The 16,302-nt window shown below is 40.2% G+C and overlaps 1 protein-coding gene and 2 pseudogenes across 1 annotated transcript in view; 1 reads left to right on the top strand and 2 right to left on the bottom strand.

The window, feature by feature from the left end:
• LOC119579612 overlaps positions 1-3,382 on the top strand; it is a 15,426-nt pseudogene extending 12,044 nt beyond the window's left edge.
• LOC119579613 lies at positions 3,379-8,845 on the bottom strand (annotated as a pseudogene).
• Positions 8,846-11,405: 2,560 nt separating this feature from the next.
• Positions 11,406-16,302, bottom strand: part of LOC119579253 — an 11,344-nt gene continuing 6,447 nt past the window's right edge. The window contains 1 exon segment of the mRNA XM_037926993.1: positions 11,406-14,560. Within this exon segment, the coding sequence (XP_037782921.1) occupies positions 11,564-14,560 (2,997 nt within the window). The 3' untranslated portion in view covers positions 11,406-11,563.

The raw sequence follows: 16,302 nt of genomic DNA on the forward strand, positions 1-16,302 counted from the left end.
AATTAATTTTTCTGTTATCACACGAACACTGCCTTTCACTTCACGCATGGAATTTTTTTTTTTCCATAAGAAAATTTTAAAAAAAAATTTTTTCAGTGAGGGGATGCCACTGTCGAGAGCCTCACCGACATTCTGTTACTTTTCGTGTGCTGTGCCGGCATGGGGGAGCCCTGTTTTTATACCGGGTGCCCCCCCCTCGTCCGTGTGCCCAGCGGAAAATCCTGCCCGTTCTCTTCCCCCAGACCCCCCTCGCTCCTCCCTACCCCCCAAAGACGATGCTCCCGCAAATGTATTTACCACTACGTCAACCACTTAAAATGCATAAAACAGTGTGTGTATACATCATAATGTTTTTATATATATAGATTATGTATATGTATTAAAATAGGCACATATAAAATATATAATATGTATAAATGTATAGATAATATTATATATATATGTTAATGTTATATAATATATTTTTATGTATTTTAGTATTTATATAAATTATTGATATATAATAGATATAAAAATATATTACATTATTGTTGTGTGTCTATATATATTTTTATGTGGTGTGTGTGTATTGTGTGTACGCTTTATCTTTTAAATATATAATATATTATATTATATATAATTAATATATTTTTTTTTTAAAATATTTATTGTATATTTTATGTGTGTGGTGTGTGTAAAAATTATCTATATACATGATATTATATATAATAATATAAATTTTATAAAACAATTGTATTTATTTTATATATACTTTGTGCATAATTTTATATATATATCATATGTGCGTTACATATATTGTATATATATCATAAAACATATATATTTATATGTATTATACGCATCCATAAATTAATTATATATAAATATTATATAATAATATTATTTTTTATATATAAAATATATAATTATATTTGTTATTATAAATATATAATTATATATATTATATAAAAAATATATATTAATATATAAAAATATTTAATTTTTTGTATATATATTTTTTATATCTATGAATATCCACCACACGCACACACACCACACGAACCCCCACACACAAATATTTTTATATAGGTATTTATTTTTGTTCATGTGGTTATATAATTATATATATAAAAACAATTATATTTTATTTTATATATAACAAATTCTTTAAATAAAATATATTTTATATATAAAAAATTTTAAATATAATATAAATTATAAAGGGTGTGGTGTGTGTGTGTGTAATGTGTGTGGTGTTTTTACATGAAAATATGTATACATATGGGTTTAATATATATATGTATTATAAATTCACATATATAATACATGGATATGTGCAATAAAGTTTTAAAAATATGTTACATGATATAAAATGTAATATATGTTGATAGTATTTATATAGCCCTATAATGGGTATATGATGTATATATATAAAATATTAATGCATATACATATGTTTCGCCGTAAAGTAATTAATTGTGTAATTACATATCTCTGAATCCTTTTTGTTATAAATGAAATAAAATATTTTTGGTGGTGTGCTTATTGTAAAAAACTATACTGTATATAATAACGCGTACCATGATATATTTTATTTTTATTATAAATATATATATATATTTAAATATACTTTCAAATATAGTTATACAAAATTTATAAGTATAAAAGCTTATTGTGTAATATTACATATTCGTATATTTCCCCTATCTATATATGTTTACATTGTGTGTTATATATCTTCCCGGGCCCACGGTATTTGGGGGGCCCCTTGCAACCATTTGTCACACAGTGTGGGAAGTAAACGTTTTTAAGTGTACCCAATTTTTATTTTATCATTTGGCTCGGGGAATTGAGCATATTTTCATTTACACACACAAACACACAAAACACACACACCAAAATATATAATTTTAAATTTTTTATTATATATATATATATATATAGTTTTCATTTTAAAAATGGTGTTAAGGGGTTTGACAGAAACGTACATTATAAAGAAGTACCTGTTGGTACCTGTCTTTTTGTAATCCTATTTTTATTCCCCAATAAAAGGAAGAAAAAATATTTTTTTAAGTATTTAGGGGCCCTTTCAGTCTTCTGGTTTTGTTTGAAGCAAAAATAATAGATCTGTGTAAATTCTTGTGAAATAGAGGTAAAATTTATAGGAATTTTAAAATTTTGAAAGTAGATCATGGTTCAAGACCCAATTTTTGGGTACCCTGACACCTCTTTGTTTAACTTTTTCCCTTGGCAAATAGAACGTAAAGTAGGAAAGTAATCCGGGTAACCTCTTTCAGAAGAGGGCTTTACTACTTTCACTCAAGTTACGCATTATCTGGGACGAGCCAAGAAAATTCTCCATGTTTTTATTTATGTTCGTAAATTTTTTTTTTTGAGTTCATCTACTGTATGAGGGGTCATACTTGCAGGCAAATTTCACTCATAAAAATTGGTATAATCCTTCACTGTTTTCGGTATAGTAGTTATGATATTCTTTACTTTACAGTTATGTATTGGTTATAGTAGTATTAATTATAAAATGACAATCATGCATTAAACATTGAAAATAAGAACTGGCGGCATATTTTTCTTATTCAGTGTTTTTTTATCCATACCTGAAATAGGTTTTGACATTTCTCATATTTGAAATATTTTAATTGCTTGTCCATATGGAATGTATACAGACAATCAATAGGATGATTTGGTACATCAGTTGCAAAGGCTAGTGGTAGAACCAGTGACCCATTAGTCTTATCAAAACATATGTCTCAAGACTGGATAATCTGTCACGTTGCAGCTGAGAAGCACAAACAAGTATGTGGTGCATAAAGCATTAGTTCTGAGTGAAGATGAAGAGACTTCTATATTCCAAAGTAATAAGCAGCTTTACCATAATCACTATAAAAAATGTATTTTGTTAATGTGATTTTAAACATCTTGAACTAGCATTGGGATGCAGTGCAATTTCATGTCATCCTTTCACTTTTGTAGAACATGCATCACTTACAGATTACCAGATACATAAAAAGGAACAAATATACACTAAATAATATTTCGTATGAAATAGTTTAATACTATGACATTCTGATTCATTTCGTTTTTATTTACAATCGCATTTGTCGTGGAAAAGTAACAAGAATCTATAAATGATGATAGCTAGATCAGTCATACAGGAGTTTTTTTGTTTTTTTAATAATCTTTTTTAGCAGCCTTCCCCATGAAAGGAAGTCCAGGGAAAAGGGAGCAAGGGCCCGGTCAAAAAAGAATAAAAACCCGGGGGGTTTAGAGGCCCCTGTGCTGTATTTTTATTGCATGGGGGGGGGCCCTGACAGCCAACACTGGGGAACAGGCATTCCCGGCCAGGGGACCCCAGATGCGGGGCGAGCGCCTCTCGGCAGTTTAAAAATGTGGCCATGAACTGTTTTTTGGGCAGCTCTGCCTCGGGGGTACAAAAAACCGGTGATGGGGCTGCACAAGCAGCAAGGTATCCAGAGCATTTTTAGCCTGACAATTTTGTACTTGTTTTTCTCTTTTTTGGAACTCGGGCAGCAGCGCGTTTCCCAAGCGCCATGAATTAAAGCTGTAGCTCTGCACTAAATCAGTTGGTTTTGCACTGGCTGGGGCCCCTGTTACTGTCAGCTTAATGGCTATCTCTTTGGAGCAGCATAATGCCATGCGGGTCAGGGAATTTGCTGTAGCTCTTTTAAACCCCCTCCTCAGTCGTTGGACTTTTTGTGGAAGGGTTTTGCCCACTGCCTGTTCAAAAACAGGGGGCTTTTTCTGAAACTGCTTTGAAATGCTGCCATGAATTCTTGTTTTTGCCTTCTTGACAGCATCTTTGGCATAAACCCGGTTTTTAGGAGTTTGACCGTTTTCAGGGGGAGATGACTGAACTGTGAAAGCCTTCTGGGCAGCGGGCTTTTCCAAATTGCGCCATAAATTTTCAGCTTTTGGGCTCTCTAAAATTTTCAAGGGGGGGTTGACAGGCTGGGGAAACCATAAGTTCCCACAGCAGAGGTGGGCCCGGGTAGGGTAAAAAAGGGAAGGACCCTTAGGACGGGAACCAGCACCCTTTGTTTGATTTTAAAATTTCAGGAGCAGCGAAAGCAGCTGCGGGCGGGCAGCATTCCCATCCCTTCATGAACTCAGCAGTTGCTTTTTTTTTCCACTGAGGGGGTAAAGCGGGAGCAGAACCAGAAGGATGAGCAGGACAGAAGCTGGTACAGTACCGGCTTTTTGGTAAACAGGGGCCCTGAAGGGCTCCTACCCTACTGCGCCTTATTAAAAAGCTTTTTTTTTCCCTTTAATTCATCTGTGGCTCTCTTAATTTCCTCAGAAAGGCCTCTCCCGTTTTGGTACAGCAGAATAAGGATCAGCAGTCCACCCCACTGTTTGTCTGATGCAGATGCTTTTCCGTGCGGGCAGATTCCCAAGCAGCCATGAACTCAGCATTTAGCTCGTCGAACTTCTTCATTTGGGGGGACTGGTTGGGGTACAAAAAATACATACCATGTAACAGTATTTGCTCAAAGTGCAGCTTCTTTCCATGCGGCCTAAATTCAGCTGTACCCTTTTGGGTATTCCCTGGTAGCCTGAACTTGTTGGGGAAATTTAAAAAGGGGTGTAAGGCCCCAGGAGTTCCAAAACCAAACTAGGCCCTGATTTAATCTTTTTTGTCGTGCAGCACCCTTTTATTCCATGCACCATGAATTTGCAGTAGCTCTCTAAACTTAGCAGTGGTTAAACGGGCCCTGAGGAGCCCCTTTTATAAGGGTACAGCAGGGGGCAGCTGGAGTGAAAGAGGAAGGAGCGGGTTTGGGGTCCCAAACAGAGTGTGCTTGGTATAAAACATCTGGGGGCGGGATCCGAGGAAGAGACTAGCACCCATGATGATTTTGACATCGGGAAAGCACGGGCACAGCTGCAGAAAGCACCCATTCCTTTCCCCTTTTTAACTCAGCAGAAACTTGTTAAACTGAGGGGGTGAAGGGGGGAGTAAACCAAAAAGGTTGGGGCCAGGAGCAGCACTGGTACAGTCCCGGCTTACTTGGAAAACAGAAAGTCTGAATGGCCCTACTCAGCTCCAAGGCCTTTTTCCAAGCATCCATGAATTCACTGGGGCTCTTTTAATTTCCCTCAGTACCTTACCTTTTTTTGGTACAGCAGGTAAGGATCAGCATTCACACTCCTGTTTGTTGATAGCAGATGCTCTCCGTGCGGGCAGTTCCCCAAAACAGCCATGAACTCAGCATTAGCTTTTCAAAACTTTTTCGGGTTGGGTTTGGACGGGCTGAGGAAACAGAATAAAATGGGCATGTGAACATATTTGCTGGGGACGTCCCAGCTTCTTTCCATGCAGCCTTTGAATTCAGCTGTAGCCTTTTGTATTTCCCTGGTACCCTTAAACCTTTTTGGGGAACTTGAATGGTATAATGACCAGGAGTTCCAGACTTAACTAAGACAGTTTTAAATTTTTTTGGGTTGCTCGTGCAGCACCCTTTATTCCCAGGGAAACCCCATGAATTTTTTTTCAGTAGCCTCTAAACTTCAGAAAGTAGGTTAAACGGGCGGGGAAAGCTCCTATAAAGGGGTTACAGCAGGAGCAGCTGGAGTGAAAGAGGAAGGAGCAGAGGGGGTTTTACCAACAAGTGTGCTTGGTAACAACATTCTGAACAGAGTCCGAGGAAGAGACTAGCACCCAAATGATGATTTTGACATCAGGAGCACGCAGCACAGCAGCACCCGCTTTCCCCAGGGCCTTCTTTGAACTCAGCAGTACCCTTTTTCTTAACAGCAGGGGTAAAAGGGGGGAGCAACCCCAAAAGGGTTGAGAAAGGGGGCAGCAGCGGGGTACAGTCCCGGGCTACTTGGTAACAGTAGTCTAAAATGGCTCCACCTAGTTTCCCACCCCTTATTCCAAGCATCCATGAATTCAGCTGTGGCTCTTTTAAAACTTCCTCAGTAGCCTCTACCGGTTTGGTCCCGAAAATTTGGGAAATTCAGCATTTACACTCATTTGCTTGTCTGATGCAATGCTCCCCGTGCAGCAAAAATTCCCCAAAAAGCAGCCATGAACTCAGCAGTAGCTCGTCGAATTTTTCATTGGCTGGACTGGCTGGGGGTACAGAATACATAGAATGCTGAACATTTTTTTGCTCGACTTTGCAGTTTTCATTCCTTTCAGCCTTTGAATTCAGCTTACCCTTTTGTACTTCCCTGGTAGCCTGAACCTTTTGGGGAAAACTTGAATGGTGTAATGACCGGGAGAAACCAGACTTAACTGGGACTGACTGAATTTTGGGTTGCTCGTGCAGCAGCCGTTTTTCCCCATGCCCCAAAATTCTGCAGTAGCCCCTCTGAACTTCAGCAGTAGGTTAAAACGGGCCCTGAGGGCCCCCTAGAAGGTACAGCAGGAGCAGCTGGAGTAAAAGGGGAAAAGGAAAGCAGATGGGGAAACCAAACAGATTTGTGTTTGGTATACACAGTCTGAGCAGGATTTCCGAGGAAGAGAGCTAGCCCCCATGATGTTTTATTGACATCAGGAGCAGCTGCAGCAGCTGCAGCAGCAGCATTCCATGCCTTCATGAACTCAGCATTTGCTTGTTCCCATGAGGGGTAAAGCGAGGAGCTGAACCAGAAGGTTGAGCAGGAGCAGCAGCTGGCACAGTACCTGCTACTTGGTAAACAGTAGTCTGAATGGCTCCTACTCTAGCTGCAGCCTTATTCCAAGCATCCATGAATTCAGCTGTGGCTCTCTTAACTTCCTCAGTAGCCTCTACCTGTTTTGGTACAGCAGAGTAAGGATCAGCAGTCACACTCACTGCTTGTCTGATAGCAGATGCTCTCTGTGCAGCAGATTCCCAAGCAGCCATGAATTCAGCAGTAGCTCGTCGAACTTCTTCAGTTGGCTGGACTGGCTGAGGTACAGAATACATAGCATGCTGTACAGTAGTTGCTCGACGTGCAGCTTCATTCCATGCAGCCATGAATTCAGCTGTAGCCTTTTGTACTTCCCTGGTAGCTTGAACCTGTTGAGGAACTTGAATGGTGTAATGACCAGGAGTTCCAGACTTTACTAAGACTGACTGAATCTTGGTTGCTCGTGCAGCAGCCTTATTCCATGCAGCCATGAATTCTGCAGTAGCTCTCTGAACTTCAGCAGTAGGTTGAACTGGCTGAGGAGCTCCATGTGAAGGTACAGAAGGAGCAGCTGGAGTGTAAGAAGGAGCAGAATAGGTACCAACAGACTGAGCAGGGCTTTGGGGACGTGAGCTAGCACCCATGATGATATTGACATCAGGAGCAGCTGCAGCAGCAGCAGCAGCAGCATTCCATGCCTTCATGAACTCAGCAGTAGCTTGTTCAACTGATGGACTAAACTGGGGTGTAGATCCAGCTGGTTGAGAAGGAGCAGCAGCAGGTGTTGTTCCTGAGAGCTGGTACATAGTGGTTTGAATAGATGGCACTCTTGCTGCAGCCTTATTCCAAGCTTCCATGAATTCAGCTGTAGCCCTTTTCACCTCTTCAGTAGCTTCTACCGGCTTAGGTGCAGAGGAATAAGGATCAGCAGAAACAGTGATTGCTTGCTGAATAGTTGAAACTCGCTGAGCAGCAGCCCTCCATGCAGCCATGAACTCCTCAGTAGCTTTCTTAACTTCTTCAGTTTGCTGAACTGGTTGTGGGAGAGAGTAGACTGCATGCTGGACAGTTGCTGCACGTGTAGCAGCTTGATTCCATGCTGCCAAGAACTGTGCACAGGCTGTGTGGACTTGTGCAGGATTTTGAACATATCCTGATGGTTTGTTCGAAGGGGCAGCATTCCAGGCAGCCATGAAAGCTGCAGTAGCTTGTTGGACTTCAGGAGTTGGTGCAACTGAGCCAGCACCAACTGCATAGGTTGCCTGGTACTGGAGTGGAAAGGCCGCATAAGTCTGGCCGACAGTTCCACATGGCACGACACAATTGTCTGGTACTGGTGAGCCCACGGCTACTACCGCCAGCGCTGCTACCACCTGAAATGAAACAAAAGATATGTGAGAAAATACGGTAATAAGTGCCTATGCTGTTATAGATACATGCCTGGGTATGTTGCTTTTATATATACATCCTTTACATATACATGTGTATAGATACACATATATATTATACGCACAAATATATGTGAGTGATATCATTATTTATGTTCTAATATACACATATCAATGAGAAAAAAATAAGGCTCACACTGCATACGCATGCGTGTGCATAATGATGTGTATATACATGAATATATGTATTTGTATGCGTCTATATGTCTTTGTATTTACAGATACAAATACGTAATACATGTGTGTGAGCACGCAGGCGATATCCACACAAATATACTGTAGATGAATATATATATACTTTATATGTACATCTTTATGTGCATATGTAAATGTACATATTATATATTTATATTCATATATATGTATATGTACGTATAAATGTACCTATACAGTATATATATACACATAAGTATATATACATATGTATATACATAAATAACATTTGTATATATACATAAAACGTATATATACATATGTATATACGTGTCTGTGTTACACACATATCAAAAACATGTGAAATGTTCGCACACATATATGTATATATAGATTATATAATATACATATACACACATATATTTATTCATTTACATATCTAAAGTATAGAAAGTAATTCTTAAAAATTAATTTTCTGTTATCACACGAACACTGCACTTTCACGTTCACTGCATAGAACTACTTTTTTTTCCATAAATGAAAGATATTAAAAGAAAATCATTTTCAGTGAGCGGATGCCACTGTCGAGAGCCTCACCAGACACTTCATGTCTAGCTGCTTGCGTGTGCTGTGCCGGCCATCGGGAGTCGCTGCTTTTATACCGCGGTGCCCCTCCCACTCGTCCGTGTGCCCAGCGGCAATGCCTGCCCGTTCTCTTCGCCCAGACCCGCCCCTCGCTCCTCCCATACCACGCCCAAAAGACGATGCTCCTACGCTAATGTAATTTACCACTACGTCAACCACTTAAGAATGCATACAAACTTATGTGTGTGTATACACTCATATATGTATTTATATATATAGATATATGTATATGTATATAAATAGGTATACATATATGCACATATATGAATATATGAAAATGTATAAATATATATGTATATATATAATTGTGTGTATATATATATATATATATATATATGTTATATGTATATATAATATATATTTTATTTATAGATATATATATATATATATATATGTATATGTATATATATATTTATATCTATGTATATATCACACACACACGCACACACACACACACGCACACACACACATATATATGTTTATATAGGTATATATATATGTTCATGTAGGTATATATATATCTACCTATATATATATACATATATATGGATATATATATATACAAATCTCTTTATATATATATATATATATATATATATATATATATATATATATATTAATGTATGAAATGTGTGTGTGTGTGTGTGTGTGTAAGTATGTGTGTGTGTGTGTTTATACATGTAAATATGTATACATATGTGTGTTTAATATATATATGTATATATAAATTCACATATATAATACATGGATATGTGCATATATAAGATTTATACATATGTATACATGATATATATATGTATATATATGTTGATATGTATATGTATATAGACCTATATATAGGTATATGTATGTATATATATAGAAATATATGTATATGCATATACATATGTCTATCGACACGTAAAAGTAGATGTAATTGTGTATATGTACATATACTCTGAATCCATATTTGTGCATATGAATGTAATATAAATATATTTGTGTGTGTGTGCTTATGTGTAAACATACATATACTGTATATATATAAACGCGTACACATGCATATATATGTATATATATATATATATATATATATATGTATATATATATATATATACTTTCAATATATGTATATACATAGAATTTATATAAGTATACAAGCTTATGTGTGTACATATATACATATTCGTATATTTACACATATCTATATATGTATATACATTTGTGTGTATATATATCTATACCGGACCCAGCGGTATTTGGGGGCCCATTGCAACCAATTTGTCACACAGTGTGGCAACGTATAACGTTTCAAGTGTACACCAATTTTTATTGTATCATTTAAGGCTCGGAGAATGTGAGCATATGTCTCATTTACACACACACACACACACACACACACACACACACACACACAATATATATATATATATATATATATATATATATAGTTTTCATTTTAAAAATGGTGTTAAGGTGATATTGACAGAAATCAGTACATATATAATGAAGTACCTGTTGGTACCTGTCGTTATTGTAGATCCTAATTTGTTATTACAACAATAAAGAGGAAGAAACAATATTTAAGTATTTATGGCCATTTCAGTCTTCTGTGTTTTGTTTGAAGCAAAATATATATGATCTGTGTAATTCTTTGTGAGAATAGAGGTAAAATTTAGTAGGAATTTTAATATTTAAGAAATGGCTACACCTACTTTGTCTTAACTTTTTCCAGTGTGGCAAATAGAACAGTAATGTATGGAAACGTAATCCTGGGTACGACCTCATTACAGAAGAGGACTTTACTTGACTTTGTCACTCAAGTTACGCATTATCTGGCACGAGCCAAGAAGAATCTCCTCCATGTTTTTATTTATGTTCGTAATTTTTTTTTAGAGTTCATCTCACTGTAGTGAGGCGTCATACTTGCAGGCAGAATTTCACTCATAAACATTGGTATAATCCTTCACTGATTTACGGTATATGTAGTTATGATATTCTTTACTTTACAGTTATGTATTAGTGTTATAGATAGTATTTAATTATAAAATGACAATCAATGCACTTAAACATTGGTAACTAAGAACTGGCGGCATATTTTACTTATATCAGTGTTTTGTATCCAGTTACCTGAAATAGGTTTTGACATTTCTCATATTTGAAATATTTTAATTGCTTGTCCATATGGAATGTATACAGTCAATCAATAGGATAATATGGTACATCAGTTGCAAAGGCTAGTGATAGAACCAGTGACCCATTAGTCTTATCAAAACATATGTCTCAAGACTGGATAATCTGTCACGTTGCAGCTGAGAAGCACAAACAAGTATGTGGTGCATAAAGCATTAGTTCTGAGTGAAGATGAAGAGACTTCTATATTCCAAAGTAATAAGCAGCTTTACCATAATCACTATAAAAAATGTATTTTGTTAATGTGATTTTAAACATCTTGAACTAGCATTGGGATGCAGTGCAATTTCATGTCATCCTTTCACTTTTGTAGAACATGCATCATTTACAGATTACCATATACATAAAAAGGAACAAATATACACTAAATAATATTTCGTATGAAATAGTTTAATACTATGACATTCTGATTCATTTCGTTTTTATTTACAATCGCATTTGTCGTGGAAAAGTAACAAGAATCTATAAATGATGATAGCTAGATCAGTCATACAGGAGTTTTTTTTTTTTTTTTTTTCATAATCTTCTTAGCAGTCCTTCACATGAAGAGGAAGTCCTTGGAAAGGAGCGAAGAGACGGTCAGAAAGAATGTAACCGTGGGTAGAGGCACCTGTGCTGTATGTTATTACATGGGATGGGGCATGCACAGCCAACACTGGAGGAACAGGCAGTACGCCACGGGACACAGATGCGCGGCGAGCAGCCTCTTCGGCAGCTCTGAATGTGGCCATGAACTGTTCTTTGGCAGCTCTGACCTCAGGGGTATCAGAAACAGGTGATGGGGCTGCACAAGCAGCACAGGTATCCAGAGCACTTGAGCCTGACAATGTGTACATGGTTGTCTCAATTTTTGGAACTCGGGCAGCAGCGCGATTCCAAGCAGCCATGAATTCAGCTGTAGCTCTCTGCACCTCATCAGTTGGTTGCACTGGCTGTGGTCCTGATACTGTCAGCTTAATGGCTGATGCTCGTTGAGCAGCATCATGCCATGCAGTCATGAATTCTGCTGTAGCTCTCTTAACCTCCTCAGTCTGTTGGACTTGTTGTGGAATGGTTGACACTGCCTGTTCAACAACAGGTGCTCTTCTAGCAGCTGCATTGTATGCTGCCATGAACTCTTGTGTTGCCTTCTTGACAGCATCTGTTGCATCAACCGGTGTAGGAGTTTGACCAGATTTCAGGAGAGATGATTGAATCTGTGTAGCCTTCTGGGCAGCAGCATTCCATGCAGCCATGAATTCAGCTGTTGCTCTCTGAACTTCAAGGGTGGGTTGTACAGGCTGGGGAACACCATAAGTATGCACAGCAGAGGTGGGTCCTGAGTAGGTAAAAGAATGGGAAGGAGCCTGAGGACGGGAACCAGCACCCATGATGATATTGACATCAGGAGCAGCTGCAGCAGCTGCAGCAGCAGCATTCCATGCCTTCATGAACTCAGCAGTTGCTTGTTCCACTGATGGGGTGAAGCGAGGAGCAGAACCAGAAGGATGAGCAGGAGCAGCAGCTGGTACAGTACCGGCTACTTGGTAAACAGTAGTCTGAATGGCTCCTACCCTAGCTGCAGCCTTATTCCAAGCATCCATGAATTCAGCTGTGGCTCTCTTAACTTCCTCAGTAGCCTCTACCTGTTTTGGTACAGCAGAATAAGGATCAGCAGTCACACTCACTGCTTGTCTGATAGCAGATGCTCTCCGTGCAGCAGATTCCCAAGCAGCCATGAACTCAGCAGTAGCTCGTCGAACTTCTTCAGTTGGCTGGACTGGTTGAGGTACAGAATACATAGCATGCTGAACAGTAGTTGCTCGACGTGCAGCTTCATTCCATGCAGCCATGAATTCAGCTGTAGCCTTTTGTACTTCCCTGGTAGCCTGAACTTGTTGAGGAACTTGAATGGTGTAATGACCAGGAGTTCCAGACTTAACTAGGACTGACTGAATCTTGGTTGCTCGTGCAGCAGCCTTATTCCATGCAGCCATGAATTCTGCAGTAGCTCTCTGAACTTCAGCAGTAGGTTGAACTGGCTGAGGAGCTCCATATGAAGGTACAGCAGGAGCAGCTGGAGTGAAAGAGGAAGGAGCAGATGGGGTACCAACAGAGTGTGCTTGGTATACAACAGTCTGAGCAGGAGTCCGAGGAAGAGAGCTAGCACCCATGATGATATTGACATCAGGAGCAGCTGCAGCAGCTGCAGCAGCAGCATTCCATGCCTTCATGAACTCAGCAGTAGCTTGTTCCACTGAGGGGGTGAAGCGGGGAGCTGAACCAGAAGCTTGAGCAGGAGCAGCAGCTGGTACAGTACCTGCTACTTGGTAAACAGTAGTCTGAATGGCTCCTACTCTAGCTGCAGCCTTATTCCAAGCATCCATGAATTCAGCTGTGGCTCTCTTAACTTCCTCAGTAGCCTCTACCTGTTTTGGTACAGCAGAGTAAGGATCAGCAGTCACACTCACTGCTTGTCTGATAGCAGATGCTCTCCGTGCAGCAGATTCCCAAGCAGCCATGAACTCAGCAGTAGCTCGTCGAACTTCTTCAGTTGGCTGGACTGGCTGAGGTACAGAATACATAGCATGCTGAACAGTAGTTGCTCGACGTGCAGCTTCATTCCATGCAGCCATGAATTCAGCTGTAGCCTTTTGTACTTCCCTGGTAGCCTGAACCTGTTGAGGAACTTGAATGGTATAATGACCAGGAGTTCCAGACTTAACTAAGACAGATTGAATCTTGGTTGCTCGTGCAGCAGCCTTATTCCATGCAGCCATGAATTCTGCAGTAGCTCTCTGAACTTCAGCAGTAGGTTGAACTGGCTGAGGAGCTCCATATGAAGGTACAGCAGGAGCAGCTGGAGTGAAAGAGGAAGGAGCAGATGGGGTACCAACAGAGTGTGCTTGGTATACAACAGTCTGAGCAGGAGTCCGAGGAAGAGAGCTAGCACCCATGATGATATTGACATCAGGAGCAGCTGCAGCAGCAGCAGCAGCAGCATTCCATGCCTTCATGAACTCAGCAGTAGCCTGTTCAACAGCAGGGGTGAAACGGGGAGCAGATCCAGAAGGTTGAGCAGGAGCAGCAGCTGGTACAGTACCGGCTACTTGGTAAACAGTAGTCTGAATGGCTCCTACTCTAGCTGCAGCCTTATTCCAAGCATCCATGAATTCAGCTGTGGCTCTCTTAACTTCCTCAGTAGCCTCTACCTGTTTTGGTACAGCAGAATAAGGATCAGCAGTTACACTCACTGCTTGTCTGATAGCAGATGCTCTCCGTGCAGCAGATTCCCAAGCAGCCATGAACTCAGCAGTAGCTTTTCGAACTTCTTCAGTTGGCTGGACTGGCTGAGGTACAGAATACATAGCATGCTGAACAGTAGTTGCTCGACGTGCAGCTTCATTCCATGCAGCCATGAATTCAGCTGTAGCCTTTTGTACTTCCCTGGTAGCCTGAACCTGTTGAGGAACTTGAATGGTGTAATGACCAGGAGTTCCAGACTTAACTAGGACTGACTGAATCTTGGTTGCTCGTGCAGCAGCCTTATTCCATGCAGCCATGAATTCTGCAGTAGCTCTCTGAACTTCAGCAGTAGGTTGAACTGGCTGAGGAGCTCCATATGAAGGTACAGCAGGAGCAGCTGGAGTGAAAGAGGAAGGAGCAGATGGGGTACCAACAGAGTGTGCTTGGTATACAACAGTCTGAGCAGGAGTCCGAGGAAGAGAGCTAGCACCCATGATGATATTGACATCAGGAGCAGCTGCAGCAGCTGCAGCAGCAGCATTCCATGCCTTCATGAACTCAGCAGTTGCTTGTTCCACTGAGGGGGTAAAGCGAGGAGCTGAACCAGAAGGTTGAGCAGGAGCAGCAGCTGGCACAGTACCTGCTACTTGGTAAACAGTAGTCTGAATGGCTCCTACTCTAGCTGCAGCCTTATTCCAAGCATCCATGAATTCAGCTGTGGCTCTCTTAACTTCCTCAGTAGCCTCTACCTGTTTTGGTACAGCAGAATAAGGATCAGCAGTCACACTCACTGCTTGTCTGATAGCAGATGCTCTCTGTGCAGCAGATTCCCAAGCAGCCATGAATTCAGCAGTAGCTCGTCGAACTTCTTCAGTTGGCTGGACTGGCTGAGGTACAGAATACATAGCATGCTGTACAGTAGTTGCTCGACGTGCAGCTTCATTCCATGCAGCCATGAATTCTGCAGTAGCTCTCTGAACTTCAGCAGTAGGTTGAACTGGCTGAGGAGCTCCATGTGAAGGTACAGAAGGAGCAGCTGGAGTGTAAGAAGGAGCAGAATAGGTACCAACAGACTGAGCAGGGCTTTTGGGGACGTGAGCTAGCACCCATGATGATATTGACATCAGGAGCAGCTGCAGCGCAGCAGCAGCAGCATTCCATGCCTTCATGAACTCAGCAGTAGCTTGTTCAACTGATGGACTAAACTGGGGTGTAGATCCAGCTGGTTGAGAAGGAGCAGCAGCAGGTGTTGTTCCTGAGAGCTGGTACATAGTGGTTTGAATAGATGGCACTCTTGCTGCAGCTTATTCCAAGCTTCCATGAATTCAGCTGTAGCCCTTTTCACCTCTTCAGTAGCTTCTACCGGCTTAGGTGCAGAGGAATAAGGATCAGCAGAAACAGTGATTGCTTGCTGAATAGTTGAAACTCGCTGAGCAGCAGCCCTCCATGCAGCCATGAACTCCTCAGTAGCTTTCTTAACTTCTTCAGTTTGCTGAACTGGTTGTGGGAGAGAGTAGACTGCATGCTGGACAGTTGCTGCACGTGTAGCAGCTTGATTCCATGCTGCCAAGAACTGTGCACAGGCTGTGTGGACTTGTGCAGGATTTTGAACATATCCTGATGGTGTCAATAGAGTCGATGTAATGGTATTTGCTCGAGCAGCAGCAGCATTCCAGGCAGCCATGAAAGCTGCAGTAGCTTGTTGGACTTCAGGAGTTGGTGCAACTGAGCCAGCACCAACTGCATAGGTTGCCTGGTACTGGAGTGGAAAGGCCGCATAAGTCTGGCCGACAGTTCCACATGGCACGACACAATTGTCTGGTACTGGTGAGCCCACGGCTACTACCGCCAGCGCTGCTACCACCTAAAATAACATAGAGTATGAACGATAAAATCGAGTATTTAAAGAGATGTACAAACACGCACAGACATATATTTATGTGTATGTGTACACACACACACACACAATATTTATACACAACATATATATATATATTATATAATTATATATATAAAGTAATATCTAATATAATATATATTA

This window comes from Penaeus monodon, chromosome 12 (genome assembly GCF_015228065.2).
Source record: "Penaeus monodon isolate SGIC_2016 chromosome 12, NSTDA_Pmon_1, whole genome shotgun sequence".
NCBI classification, from domain to species: domain Eukaryota; kingdom Metazoa; phylum Arthropoda; class Malacostraca; order Decapoda; family Penaeidae; genus Penaeus; species Penaeus monodon.